Genomic DNA, 16,049 nt, shown 5'->3' with positions numbered 1-16,049 from the left:
ATGGGCAGGTGCGTTGTCCTGGTGCAAGATCCACGACTTGCTTTTCCACAACTCCGGCCGTTTCTTACGAACTCGCTCTCGTAGCGTTTCCAAAACTTTCAAATAGTAAGTTTGGTTTACAGTTTGACCTTCCTGGAACCCATTCAGTCATCACGATGCCGTTAATGTCGAAAAAAACGATTAGCATGGCTTTAAATTTTGATTTCGACATCCTTGCTTTTTTCATTCTTGACGATGTAGGAGTTTTCCAGTGCATGGATTGTCGCAAGTGATGATGTTTTCCATTAATTCATGCTCTTAAGCATTAATTCATGCATTTTCTCAAGAAAATCTGAGCAGATCTGTTGATGGACGAGCTTTTGGTCAGGGGTCAAATTTTTTGGGACTAACTTTTCACAGACTTTCTTCATGTTCAATTCGTCACGTAAATTTTTTCTGACAGTTTCTTTATCGGCGTTTACAGTCTCAGCAATCATCCTAATGCTCATACGACGATCTCCGCGCACAATTTCATTTATTTTGGTCACTGTTTGCGGAGTTGAAACAGAGACAGGTCGACCTGGACGTTGGTCATCTTCAGCGCTCTCTCGGCCTTCAGAAAACCGTTTATACCATTCGAAAACACTCGCAAGAGATAGAAAATTCTCACCATAGGCCTCTTTCAACAAATTATAGCACTCAGTCGGAGCTTTTTTTAATTTAACGAGAAATTTCACATTAATATGTTGCTCATGTTTTTCGTCACACATTGTTATCGGCACGAGAAAAACACGTTCTTTTCTAACCTCTACAGGAAAAATACTACTACAGCGACAAAAACGTGTTTTGGTACTGGAAGAGTAGACACTTCCAGCTATCCAATGCTGCATCCGTTTCCCACTCTTGCCCTCTAGGAGGCCTTCTGCGCGCGCAGTCTCGTTATTTAATAGCCAGACCTCGTAGTTCAACTTAAGGCAAGCATTGATTGCTTTGGTATGCAGCGGGATAATACTCTCTGGAAGTTTTTTAAGGCATCTTGTGTGGATGCCATCAGGGCCAGGAGATGTGTTTTTTCCAATGTTACACATCTTCCTGACGGTTTGTTCCTGCACAGGAGCCACCATCGGGTGAGGGTGGGCTACCATGTGCTGAAGGGGAGTGTGGAGCATTTCTTTCACACTCGTTTCGATATCACGTCTGTGTCGCTCGTTAAAATTGGGGTTGTCTGGTGAGATAAAGGCTGCCTGGAGTGAGCTTTTGAAAGCGTCAGTCTTACCTAGCGGATCGTTAAGATGATATCATTGACTAAGAGATGTGAATGTGGTTTAGATTTTTGCTTTAGTAGGATTTTAAGATTGTTCCAGAGTTTTCTTTCGTCTCAGACCGCAAGTCCAGACTAGCGGTAACACGCATCCATTGAAGAGTCGGTATCAGAGTATTTATAGTCTGCGCTGTCATCACTGTCGTAAAAATAATCTTGTGGTTCCTCCAAAACAGATAAGTTTTCGACTATATCTTCTAATTCTTTTTGCGAATTATGAATGTTCTTGGGAAAAACACTTTTTTAAAAACTGAACTTCACAATTAAAAACTTTTATTTCGACAAAAAAAAGATTTTAGTTACAACTCAATAATTTAAAATCAGACTTTACTTTAACATTTAAATCAGACTACTTTTTACTATTTTTTATCAGACTGAAAAATATTGATTTTTACATGGTCTTTTATAATTTTTATTATTGCTGAATTGCTGTTTCATTACGTCGCAATTAAGTCCAGAATATTCAACGCTACGACGCGGCGGTTGCCTCGTGTTGAACCCACGTGGTAGAATATACTGGATGGTAGCGGTCGTTGTACCATAACTGAACATGAAAGCGCGATTCATCCTGAAACGCAATAAATAATGTTATTCTAGAAAACACTGCTGGGATAAATATATTCTCTGATTCATTGCTGCTGAGATGTCGCAGAAGACATATATGTAATTCACGCATATATAAAAAAAACTTTCGTAAACATACAGAGAAGACGTGCGCGAACTACAATCATCCAGTGTTTGATGTAGACTGAGATCGAAAATAATTTTTATAGGTTATATCATACCCAAGCGAATACTGTATTCTACTGAGTTATTCCATCCCAATACATTTTAGAGTCGCGTTTAGCGATGTAGTATTTTTTAAAATTATTCTTGGGTTCTCTATGACCTTGCATTATTGGAAGGGTTAAGTAAATGACAGTAAAGTTGAAATTTTGTGATCTGAAATTTTGACAGTAGTCTGCTGAAAAAGTATGTTAATGCAAAACCTATAATTTTCTACACTACGAGCATCATCTGTTGAATTTTCTGAAGACTTAATTGAACTATTTTTTTAGGAGGAACTGGCCCAAGTTTTAGAAATGCTAGGTTTGTACGACGAAGCTCTAGTTCAGTACGACGAATTGGATGCTCTCTTCTCTCAATTTGTAGTCAACGGCATCACGAGCGACAGCGTCAGTTGGCTGGGGAGTTTCCAGAAACCTTTAGAGAGGTGGCACGGCTTGAAGCTCGGTTGCTCCAAGTTACCAAAAGACCCATCCATTTTAGAATTAAGAGCTTACCTTTTTGCTAAACAGGCTCATATGTTACTGCTCACAAATAAAGTTTGGGAGGTAAGTTTTTGATATTTTTATACAAACATGTTTTTCTAATGTAACGGCGATACTTTTGCTCAACTTTTTTCTGAAAAGAAGTGGCTGAAAACAGGTGGTCCTACTGTAAAGTTACTGAAGGTATATTCTTTTCAATGCTAAGTAGTTAACACATTCGCTGCCTATTGAAGAGGATGGAACTCGGCTAGGAGCCATTTTATTGAATGGCACCTGACTGAAGTAACTCTCACTCGCTGGCGCGTGAACGGCAACCGAAGTATAATTTCTGAATAAAACAATACAACTTTTGTTACAAAAACGACCTACTTTATATTTTATATGTAATGATATTAAAAGACAGCTGTTTTGCTCTAAAATATAGAATTGTATTAAAACATGTTTTAAATACAATAATTACCTAAAATATCAATATAGAGTCGCTAGCAACAAAGAGTACAAAACTCCTTTATGAGAACAGAATTATCAGCAAATTAAAAGAGATCAACTTACAACCAGAATTGGGAGTAGAAGATACTTGGCAAAAAATTAAGAAATGCATCAACGAAGCAGCAGAAGAAGCGATTGGAAAACGGAAAATTAACACTTGGCCGACAAACCACACCAAACTGTGGTTTTTGTCAAGAGGTAAAAGAACTCTCTGAATTAAAACGTAAATGCTACCTGAGATATAAAAGCACACAATCTGAAGAAACTCTCGCAGAATATGTCCCAAGTATGAAAGGAAGTAAACGCAAAAATAAAATCAAACAAAAGAGAACATTGGGCTAAATTCTTTAGCGACATGACTACGACATATAGGGTGCCCAAAAGAAAGTATGGAAAATGCTTCGGAACAGGAAAAAACCAGTTAACTAGTTTGTGCAGACCAAGGGAGTATCTATAGAGACGTGGCAACAGCATTTTAAAGAGCTATATGATGCTGAAGAACCGCTGAATATAAACGAATACGAAACACATATAAGTGCTACAATTAATGACGAAGAGGTAGAAGCAAAGATCAAGAAGCTAAAAATCAGAAAATCACCTGGAACGGATGGTATACCCAATGAACTTTTAAAATATGGAGGCCCTGAATTTGCAAGTAAACTGTCGCAGCTCTTTAAAAAAATCTTAAACGAAACAGAAACACCAGAGGAATGGCATAAGAGCATCACAATCCCCATATTTAAAAAAGGACAAAAAACTTGCCCACAAAACTACAGAGGAATAACCCTTTTAAATACAACGATGAAACTTTTCACGGGTATTTTTAAGGACAAATTGGAAAGGCAAATCACTAATGCTGAAAAGCAACAAGGTTTTACAAAGGGGTGGTCTATAACAGACGCAGTATTTATAATAAAACAAATAAAAGAAAAGCTATAGAGTTCGGCATGCCAGCGTATATTTGTTTTATTGATCTGACGAATGCGTTTGACAGAGCTCGCCTGGGAGACATTCTAAATATATTGATAGAAAATAAAATACCGACCAGTATAACAAAGATAGTCCATAACCTAAATAACAACAACGTAACCAAAGTTAGAGCAGATTACCTCTTACTGAAAATATTCCAACACCGGGAGGAATTAGACAAGGCGGGAGTTTAAGCCACTTCTTATTTAACCTACTCATGGGCAAAATTGTAAACAAAGTAACATTTCTTAATCTCGGATATAGAATGGGCAACAAAAGAATTGGTATGCTGTGTTACGCAGATAATGCAGCAATTATTGCCGAATGAGAAGATGATCTTCAGAGACAGCTCTTTTAGTTATTTCAAATAAGCCGCCAACTAAATATGAACATTTCTGCCAACAAAACTAAATGTATGACAATAGCAAAAGATCCTCTCAGATGTAAGTTAGTGGTTGAGAACAACCCCATAGTACAGGTGATGCAATTCAGATATCTGGACATAGATATATCAAGCACCCACGACCCAGTTAAGGACCTGAGGAGTCAGATCAACAAAGCAGATGCATTGTCAGGAGATAGTCTGGTCAAATCGGTATATGCGCACAGATAGTAAAATTAGAATCTACAAAGCGACCGATCATGACATATGGCATAGAAGTGCGCGAAGACACCAACAAAACGAAACAGATGCTAAGAGTTGCCGAAATGAAAACCCTAAGAACAATAGTGGGGAAACCAAGAAGAGACAGAGTGAGAAATACAGACATTAGAGAGCAATGTAAAATTCAAGATATTGTAAGATGGGGAAGACAGCGCAAGAGGATGTGGTACATACATGTAAGACAATGGATGAGAATAGACTCCCAAAAATTGCCCTAGAAAACAACCCGCCCGGTTCAAGACCCCTGGAAGACCACCTAAAAGATGGAGGGATAGTTGGCAGTCTACCTCCCAGGAAATTAACCAGAGGCAGCTGCAGAATTAAACAGATCGAAAGATCTCCAAGAAGTAAAAGAAGAAGAAGACTTAAAATATCGAAACGACATTTAATGTTAATATTCACAATATATTATTATTTCTATAAGTGAAAATGAAATCTCCATAAGCGCTTGACAGAATTCGATCGATCTCTCCACAGGTAACGGCCAAGAGTGTGTTCAGAATTTCTTACGTCGCCTGAGTGTGTTCCAATTTGAAATGGAGATGATGCCTTAGAGCACAGCAATATTAAAGTTATGATAGTATATCTAGTTTCATTACATATATTTATCTTTTTTTGCAGATGGCCTCCCGGTGCTTGCCTTTTCTTCATACGTGTTCCCGAGAGCTGTTAGTTTTAGAAATAACCGCTCCACCTGGTGCTATAGCTTGCTGGTTGTTCTTAGCAGCAATGGAAGTGCTAAATACTTGTGATAAATTTAATCATGCCGACGAAGTTCAAGAATATTCCCTACATACAGCCGGTGTCTGGGAGTATGCCAGTCAAAAGGTAAGTACATAATATAATATTGTTTAAGAATATATTTAAAATTAATAATATTTCTATTTATGTATTACGTTATTTTGCTAGCAATTCTTGTTAACGTGATACCCTACACTATATTTCTTCTTGCGACACTTTTAGTGTTCCATTTCTTTCTAGTACATGTAGTAGATAATAAAATAATGATAAACGGTACAGAAGTAGAAGAGGTAGACAAGTTCACATATCTGGGATCTGTGATGGAAAGGAGCGGGGGTGTAAAAAGGATATACAGACGAGAATAACAAAGGCTCAACACGCATTCAACGCTTTAAATATAATTTGGCAAACAAACGAAATATCGGAAACAACAAAAATTTAAATCTTTACCTAATAGTTGCATTAACAGTACCTAATCTTTACCTAATAGTTGCATTAACAGACCGTGCAAGTTCGGCAAAGCGACACCTATTTCTACGCTCTGCAACTTTATTCGCACTTTTAATTATATTGGCCAATTATATTAGTCCTGGTTACTGGATAATTGTTAAGGCCGTAGTCCAAGAAAATAATAAGAAGAAAAAATAAGATTCAGGTTATGTTATTAAAACGTAAACAATTGTATGTAGTAAATAAAATTAGTTATTAAAATGCAGTACTGCAAGCAAAATACAATTAATTAAATTTACCTTTATACAATAATTGCATATTATATCAATATTGTGGAGCAACATATAATTTTTCTTCTTCAGTGACAGTAGATATGAAATGTACGTCAATTTGACAGTTTCAATTGACAATATGAATTATTTAAGAAAGTTGCAATATTTCTCCGCTATTCGCGCACGATCGTTTCTCAATGCCCTTCCAAGTACTTGCACACCGCGAATACTCCTCTATGGAGCAGAAACATGGAAACAGGACGAAAATACAGCTAAAAAACTACAAACATTTGTAAACAAATCTATAAGAAAAATCCTGAAAATATACTGGCCAAACAAAATAACTAATACAGAACTATGGGAAAGAACAAAGCAAACTAACATATCTACTACAGTCAGGGAAAAAAATGGAAATGGATCGACCACACTTTGAAGAAAGACCAAAGCAGCATAGCAATACAAGCACTTGAATATCAACCAGAGGGGAAAAGAAAGAGAGGCAGACCAGACAATAGCTGGAAAAGAACAACAACGAGAGAACACGAAAAAATTGGACTAAGATGGGGCGAAGTCAAAAAGAGAGCAAAAGATAGAAGAGAGTGGAGGGAATTAGTTCACAATTTATCCAGAGAATGAAAACAAAAGAAGATGCGCTGTTCCGGCCAGACAGCAATCTTACACTTTTGGCCAAGAAACGCATAAGCGCCCAATACTCCACAAGGAGGGATGGAACGAGAGAGAGAGAGAGAGAGAGAGAGAGAGAGAGAGAGAGAGAGAGATATTTAGTAGATAGGGACAAAAATTATTACTGTGCCGGGTCATCGAGAAATCAACTGCATATATGCAGCCACCTATAAATGGATGCAAATCTACACCCACAGCACCACCAATACTAATTTATTTATTAGGTACCATTAATCTTTCAAGTATAACTACTAACCGTATTTCTGCGACACCTCCATCGAGTTATAATCTTCCAGCTTTCACCAATGCTCTATGCAGATTCTATACAGTAGAAAACTCTAATTCTATCCTTAGACAATTATTCTAAAATGTACTCCTTCCATCCCAATTTGACAGAATTTTATATAAAGATGCCTTCAAGAGCGAAGAAAGAGTCTATTGCTATATGTGCTAATTGACTTTAATGAATCCATTCTATAAGAAACGTCTACTCAACAAATCCTTTAGTTCAAAAAATTCTTCTTCTTAAGGTGCCGTCTTTTGGTGCAGTTCTAAAAAGCTGGTTAGAAGAGCAATAAAAACCACTCCCGGAGATTGCGCAGCCATGACATTCGTTGCCTTTCAACGCTACGCTTTCCTAATTTTTTTTCTGTATGATATTCTTCAGAAGCTGATATTTTGTTCCTCTGATCACGTAGCCAAGGTATTGTGATTTTGTATCTTTATTTTATGGTTCAAGAAATAAACAATATACACTGCGGTGCAAAAAAATCGATCCACTAAAAACTTGGTCATTTTTGAAGTTTCGAATTTCCTAAACCTGTTGTTGGATTTAACTGATTTTTTTACCACGTTATAGCCTTATTCATTGACAATATCGCTGTAATAATATTGTTACTAGACAGTCAAACTATCATTGTATACCGAGTGTACGAATCAAACTGTGTCTTTTTCTTAAAGTTCGCATCACCCTGTGGACGATTCTAGCATTTATAAAATACTGAAATTAAAACCTTACTATAGCCCCAGGTTTTCTTAACATTTTGTCTTTCGATTCATTCGCTTATATTGGATAATAAAAAAGTTTGGTACTTTAACAACTGGCCATGTTCGTCATCAGTACATGGTGTTTCTAAATAAGTGTGACAAACTTTAAGGGATAATTTTACGTGAGAAAATAATGACAATTTGCTTTATAATCATATGTCCGCAAACGCTTCGTTTCCGAGATACGGGATGTTCAATTTTGTTTTACAAACTGTCGATTTATTTATTGCTTTAAAACCAGTTGAGATATGCAAATCAAATTTGGTGGAATTTAAGACGTAGTTATTGCACATTTTTTGACATAGAATTAAGAATTTTATATTCACCATTGGCGCGCAAACGGGTGTTATGACCGATAATATTACACATACGCACGCCAATGGTGAATATAAAATTCTTAATTGTATGTCAAAAAATGTGCAATAACTACGTCTTAAAACCCACCAAATTTGATTTGCATATCTCAACTGGTTTTAAAGCAATAAATAAATCGTCAGTTTGTAAAAAAATATTGAACATCCCGTATCTCGGAAACGAAGCGTTTGCGGACATAGGATTATTAAGCAAACTGACATTATTTTCATGTGTAAAATTACCCCTTTAAGTTTGCCGCACTTATTTCAAAAAAACCCTGTACTGATGACGAACATGGTCAGTTGTTAAAGTACCTAACTTTTTTATTATCCAACATAAGCGAATGAATCGAAAGACAAAATGTTAAGAAAACCTGAGGCTATAGTTAGGTTTTAATTTCAGTATTTTATAAATGCTAGAATAGTCCACAGGGTGATGCGAACTTTGATAAAAAGTCACAGTTTGATTCGTACACCCTGTATACAATGGCAGTTTGACTGTCTAGCAACAATATTATTACAGCGATATTGTCAATGAATAAGGCTATAAAGTGGTAAAAAAATCACTTAAATCGAACAACAGGTTTAGGAAATTCGAAACTTCAAAAATGACCAAATTTTTAGTGAATCGATTTTTTTGCACCGCCGTGTATATGTTACCGTTAAAACCCGATTTCAGTTAAAACCCGAATTTACTAGGAAAAACTAGTTTTAACTATGCGCTTTAGACAATTCTAGTTTTAACTAGTCAAAACTAGATTTGACTGCTACATTTAGTTAAAACTAGAAATCTCGAACGGATTTCATTTAGAGTAGTTTATATTAGGTCAAAGTAGCTTTTTTGGAATCACTGGCAAATACCAGTTAAAATTGTTGCAAGAGACAAGAAGTATGCATTAGGGCTTGTTCGGGGTAGTGTTAATGACGAAGGCGGCCGGTCGGTAGCAAAGTAGTGTGTGAAACTGTTGATTGTTTTGCAACGTTTTTATTGGTTATATTACACCACACTGTGTATTATTCACCAATAGTGATAATATCGAAGATCAGATTAAGAGCAGAGAGATAAGAACGTGAAAAGAACGTGTTTTGAAAATGACTTTACAAGTGGAAGAGACAGAGAAGAAATAAAATCACTCCAATGCTGTGACCAAAAGCATATATAATAAATTAATGGTCGAAGTACAAGATGCGGAACTGTCTGCCAAGAAAACACCAGTACAAAATCGAAGACTAAAATGATTTAGAATTGTTGAAGTGGCGAGATAAAAAAATTAGCTTCTAAAATTAATCCCATCAAATATTATGTAACTGTCGAAAATATTTTTGGCATAATTGAAGGAGCCCATGTTGCTATTTGTCATGGAAATTGGGATAGGTTGAAGACTGAAACCGCCAGTAAATAGTTAAATATAACTTTTTATTGATATGATCAATACTTTTATACCAATGTGTGAAACCTGCCAACGCAACGCAAGAAGAGTAAAAATATAAAAACGAAGAGAGGTCTTGTGTCCAAACCTATATTGCATTCAGAAATGAATAGCCGCTGTCAGGTAGATTTGACCGATATGCAATCACAAGAGAATCGCATATAAACGACTCTAAATGAAATCCGTTCGCGATTTCTAGTTTTAACTGAATTTAGCAGTCATATCTAGTTTTGACTAGTTAAAACTAGAATTGTCTAAAGCGCTTAGTTAAAACTAGTTTTTCCTAGTAAATTCGGGTTTTAACTGAAATCGGGTTTTAACGGTAACATATATACCACCAACCATACACAAAAAAGATAACTATCGCCACATTAACTGGACTCCATTTCTTGTTGGTATAATAGGAAACAAAAAAGCAAACCAAGCTGCTAAAGCAGTATGTTCATCTAGTCACAGATCTGACCGAAGTCATCAAACAACAAATACTTCGTTCATGGATTGGTCATTAGATTAGAATAAAAACTAAATTACGTGAAGTTTAGCTATTAAAACAACCAATGACGGCTACCTAAAGATATCTAACAATTACTTGTCTTTTCGTTAAACATGTGCTGGTGGATTGTTATCGTTTTGCTCCTAGAAGAAAACACACTGAAATGAATACTAAAAATATTCTTATTTTTCATAACATATTAATTTAAACCAGTGAAATGACTGTTTATTCTTCATTGTTAAGACACTTTTTTTATTGGAGGGGATACGAGAAACGATCGTGCGCGAATAGCAGAGAAATCTTGCAACTTTCTTAAATAATTCATATTGCCAATTGAACTTGTCAAATTGACGTATATTTTATACCTACTGTCATTGAAGAAGAAAAATTATATGTTGCTCACAATATTGATATGATATGCAATTATTATATAAAAGTATATTTAATTAATTATATTTTGCTTGCAGTACTGCATTTTAATAACTAATTTTATTTACTACATACAATTGTTTACCTTTTAATAACATAACCTAAATCTTATCTTTTCTTCTTATAATTTTTTTTGGGCTACGGCCTTGACAATTATCCAGCAACCAATATAACTAAAAGTGCGAAAAAAGTTGCCGAGCTATGAAACCAGGTGTGGCTTTTCCGAAGTTGCACGGTCCCAATAGCTAAATATCATTTAATCTATAATGTACGTGTACCAAAATATACCAAAAGTTCTATTTTCTTTTTGTTTAAAATACACTTGATTTATTAAAAAAACTTTTAAGCAGGCAACAGATATTGAATCTTCTTCTTAGGGTGCCTGTCCGTTCCTAACGTTGGCGATCATTCTGGCTATGATGACTTTGTTGGTTGCTATGCGGAATAGTTGTGTTGAGGTCTTTCTATACCATGCTCTCAGGTTAGCAAGCCAGGATATTCTTCTTCGTCCTGGGGCCTTTTTCCTTCAATTTTACCTTGTAAAATGCATTGGAGTAGCTCGTATCTGCATTGATTTCTCATTATATGTCCTTCGGCCCTTCACGATGTTGATTAAATCTGCGGTTGTGTTCATCCTCCGTAGTATTTCTTCATTGGTGACTTTGTCTGTCCATGGTATCTTCAGGATCCTTCTGTACAACCATAGCTCAAAAGCCTGCAGTTTCGATAGAGTTTCTGCCTTCAATGTCCACGTTTCTACTCCGTATACAAGCACTGAGCACACGTATCATTTAAGGAGTCTTATTTTTGTTTTTAGGGTGAGGTCATGGCTCTTGAACACAGAGCTCATGTTTATATCTAGTCCATATGTTCTACTTGTTTCCTTTATTTTGTTCATTAAGTTTTGCAGCCCTTCTATGGTATTGGAAAACACTATTGTATTATCTGCATACCGCAGGTTACTGAGCTTGACTCCATTTATTGAGATGCCTTCATCAATATCTTTAAGAGCCTCTTCAAAAATGTGCTCTGAGTACAGATTGAATATCAGCGGTGAAATTATGCATCCCTGTCTCACTCCCCTTAAGATTTTAACCTGATCTGTATATTCTTCATCTATTCGGAGCACTGCTGATTGATTCCAATACAGGTTAGCTATTATTTTCAGGTCTCTTCCGTCAATCCCTGTCCTCTTCAGCACTTTCATCATTTGTTCATGCCTGACTCTATCGAAAGCCTTCTTGTAGTTAATAAGGCATGCAAAAACATCATAGCTGACATCTCCACATTTCTGAAACAACACCTGTACGCTAAATAAACCCTCCCTCGTACCAACGGCGTTCACAAATCCAAACTGATTGGGCGCAATTTGTTTTTCGCATTTTCGGTAAATTCTATTGTGGATGACTTTTAAAAATAGCTTGAGCAGATGGCTCATTAGGCTTATGGTCCTATAGTCTTCACAAACTTTTGCTCCTGGTTTATTATACTATATTAGATATTAAATACTTACATTCAAATTATCTTCACATACATGAACACCTTGAGAATGAACTAAAATGTCTTTAACGTCCTTTTAACATGCATGTAACCACATTATTAAAGTCCGTTTCTTATCGACTGGTAATCTAATAATATATTTTTTGCACGATTGATCATTTTTGACTGTTTACCGTGACAGATTTTACGTTAGTAGGTGACATTTACTAGCAACTCGACGGTAAGTAATCCAACTCGACGGTAAGTACTCCAACTCGACGGTAAGTAATTCACTTACCGTCGAGTTAAAAAATCTCTTAATTTTAATTTATTTTTTGAAAGAATAAAGAAAACTAACGAATTATTTATTAATATTGAAACTTATGGTACAATTCGTTAAATTATTTAATGAAATCCCACTTGTTTGGGCTGTGGTTTCACTTCTAACAGAAACTCCTGCAGAATCGCATACATTAGTAGTATCCAACATTTTTTCTCTTCAAATACGCGATCGAAGTTGAAAACTTGGAAATATCAATGCCATCATAAAGAAAAACGGTGGATTTAATCATTGAATATTCTGCCCAGAGGCTTCCAGGAGCCTGGTAGGTATTTTAATAACGGATTTTGGATTTTTCGGGAATAATTGCGGAACACCCTTCTTCCCAAGCCCGTTCAATTTCTTCAAATTCACTTTCGCTCATATTTTAATTTATAAGAATCAAAATTGTACTTAAAATTATTGACAACTAAATAAAAACTCAATTCTCCATTGTTGTTATGCACCCTAGTTACTACCCAACAACCAAAGTATCTATCTTGATAAAATGAGTGAAACTAGTCAATATGACGAAAATGTTCAATTTTATCATTTATAATGGTATCAATCGTGCAAAAAACGTTATAAGCATGTCGAACGTTAAGGGTAACCGATCTCAGACAATAATTGGAGTCGTCGCTCCGCTCCTCCTCCGAACAATTGTCTACGATCGGTATAAAACCCTTACCGTTCTCCATACTTAATATACTATTATTGGGGGGTTTTAATTGTTGTTGTACTTTTAAACAATGGTACTGAACAACACGTATAGTATTTATTTTTATTTTCCATAGTAAACACATACAATTCAATACTATCTCTTCAAAACTGTATCAAACGCCAATGTAAACAAAATGGTTTATACCTTTATACGAGACAGGAGATCTCTCATTATACAGTATGTCCCTGTAAGTTGTATCCATATGGAAAACTTTTTTATTATTAATTTAACGAAAAAAAGTTATTCTTTATAAAAAGCTCTGCATGGTTCAAAACCTAAGATTTAACCATCAAATATCAAATTTTTTGAATATTATACGAGGTATGTCAAAAAGTTTGAATTTCACTCAAGAGTAAAGTAGCTTTATTTTTCACAATATTGAAAATTGCTATTAAGAAAAGTTGTTTGGAATTAAAAACTGTATTCTAGTATGCAATTACATCCTTCTAATTGAAAAATTTTTTTTTGAAAAATTATGGATAACTAACATTATTTTCAGTTATTTTAATTCAGATAACTCTTTTATTATTAATTTTACGAAAAAAGGTGATTCTTAATAAAAAGTTCTGCATGGTCTAAAATCTAAAATACAACCATCTTATGTCAAATTTTATCAATTTTATACGAGGTATGTCAAAAAATATGAATTTTGCTCAAGAGTAAAATACGTTTATTTTTCACAATATCGAAAATTGATATAATGAAAAGTTATTTAGAATTAAAAACTATGTTTTAGTATGTAATTACATCCTTCTAATTGAAATATTCTGAACTATAAAGTACATACTTTACTTTTGATCTAAATTTATCTTTTTTGACATACCTCGTATAAAATTGATAAAATTTGATATAAGATGGTTGTATTTTAATTTTCAGACCATCCAGAACTTTTTATTAAGAATCACTTTTTTTCGTAAAATAATAATAAAAGAGTTATCAGAATTGAAATAACTGAAAAAATAATGATAGTTATCCATAATTTTTCAAAAAAAAAATGTTTCAATTAGAAGGATGTAATTGCATATTAGAATATAGTTTTTAATTCCAATCAACTTTCCATAATAGCAATTTCCAATATTACGAAAAATAAAGCTACTTTACTCTTGAGTGAAATTCAAACTTTTTGACATACCTCGTATAATATTCAAAAAATTTGATATTATATGGTTAAATCTTAGGTTTTGGACCATGCAGAGCTTTTTATAAAGAATACCTTTTTTTCGTAAAATTAATAATAAAAAAGTTTTCCATATGGATACAACTTACAGGGACATACTGTATTATAACTTGGGACGTCACAAGTATTCGCGCGCTTTTTCGATCATTTGAAATGATTTAAATACACAGAAGATTTTAAATTTGTATTGCTAAGTTATTAGTCCGTTCTTTAACGGTAAAATATTGCAAAACCTCTAAATTTTAAAGAACCGCTTGGATTGACATGAAATTTGGCATACACATAGCTAACAAGTCAAAGAAAAAATGTGATATTGTGCTGATATGTGCTTTTGCCCTGGTGGTGGTTTTCACCCCCTCTTGGGTGTGAAAAAATATTCGTTAAAAGAAAGTCAGGAAATGGATAAACGGCTAATTTTAAGTAACTTTTCTTCTATAGAGTTTTTTCACTAAGTCAATACTTTTCGAGTTATTTGGCAGTGAATATGTTCATTTTTTTCAACAAAATAACCACGCTTTTAGACAGTTTTTCGTAAATAACTCAAATAGTAAGTATTTTGTCGAAAAAACATTCTCAGTAAAAATATAGCCTGTAAAAAATTTAAAAAAATGCTGTATATATCACGTCTCTAGACCTAGTAGAAGCGGAGTTATAGCTAATGAAATATAGGTTCATATTCGTCAAATTCCAAATGGAATACTTTAACGTGAAATAACCAAAAATTAAGCACATTTCAGGGAAAATTCATTAGAACTTATTTATAGTGTCAGTTTTATAAAAAGAATTTCTAACATCAAAATTAAACAAGTTACGCTCAAAATAAAGTTAGTCCCTTTTGGTTTTGGTAAAAAATCGAGAAAATCACCCCCTAATTAGTATCTTAAATGAACTTAATCGTTACGACTTCACAAGTTTCTTGACTCGTGTATATATTGTTTATATGATCTGTAAGTTTCATCGGTTCAAAGTCCTTATTATTGAAAGGGCTGTAGTTAAAAGGGGTTGAACGAGTCACTGATCACGAATGTATGCAAATTTAGAAACACCAAATCTTAATCAATTTTTGTCTAACAGAAAAACAAAAAAATACATGATATTCAGAAAAGCAAATCTGACCTTTTTTGTTTTTCGAGATTTTTGGTATCTCTAACAATTTTTAAGTTATTTTGAAAAAAAAAACATATTTTTCAAAATATAAATTTTTAAAAATTTTATTTTGAAACCAAATTTTTTCAAAAATAAGCACTTTGAATCGATGAAACTTACAGATCATATAAACAGAAATAAGTAAAATAATTTGTGGAGCGGTAACGATTAATTTCATTTAAGTTGCTAATTAGGGGATGGTCTTCCCGATTTTTTTTTGCAAAAACAAAAGGGACTAACTTTATTTTGAGCGTAACTTGCTTAAATTTAATGCTAGAAACTTTTTGTAAAAACAAAAATAAAGCTTTTTTAAACACTTTAAAAAAGTTATAATGGGTTTTCTCCAAAAAGGGCTTAATTTTTTGGATATTTCACGTCGAAATATTCTATTTGAAATTTGGTGAATATGAATCTATTTTTGAGTGGCTATAACTCTGGTTCTACGAGATCCAGAGACCTAACGCGTACACCATTTTTTTTACTTTTTTATATGCTATATTTTTGCTAAGAACGTTTTTTTCGACAAAATACTTATTTTTTGAGTTATTTGCGAAAAACCGTCTAAAAATGTGGTTATTTTGTTGAAAAATGAACATATTCACTCGCAAATAACTC

At 34.2% G+C, this 16,049-nt stretch overlaps 1 protein-coding gene across 1 annotated transcript in view; it reads left to right on the top strand.

The window, feature by feature from the left end:
- LOC114329182 (trafficking protein particle complex subunit 10) overlaps positions 1-16,049 on the top strand; it is a 143,603-nt gene that overhangs the window by 40,938 nt on the left and 86,616 nt on the right. The window contains exons 5-6 of the mRNA XM_028278205.2: positions 2,359-2,634; positions 5,315-5,521. Of these exons, the coding sequence (XP_028134006.1) occupies positions 2,359-2,634; positions 5,315-5,521 (483 nt within the window). The remainder of the gene's footprint in view (positions 1-2,358; positions 2,635-5,314; positions 5,522-16,049) is intronic.

This window comes from Diabrotica virgifera, chromosome 6 (assembly GCF_917563875.1).
Source record: "Diabrotica virgifera virgifera chromosome 6, PGI_DIABVI_V3a".
NCBI classification, from domain to species: domain Eukaryota; kingdom Metazoa; phylum Arthropoda; class Insecta; order Coleoptera; family Chrysomelidae; genus Diabrotica; species Diabrotica virgifera.
The sequence above is the reverse complement of the archived record's forward strand: the minus strand, read 5'-3'. Positions and strand labels throughout refer to the sequence as shown.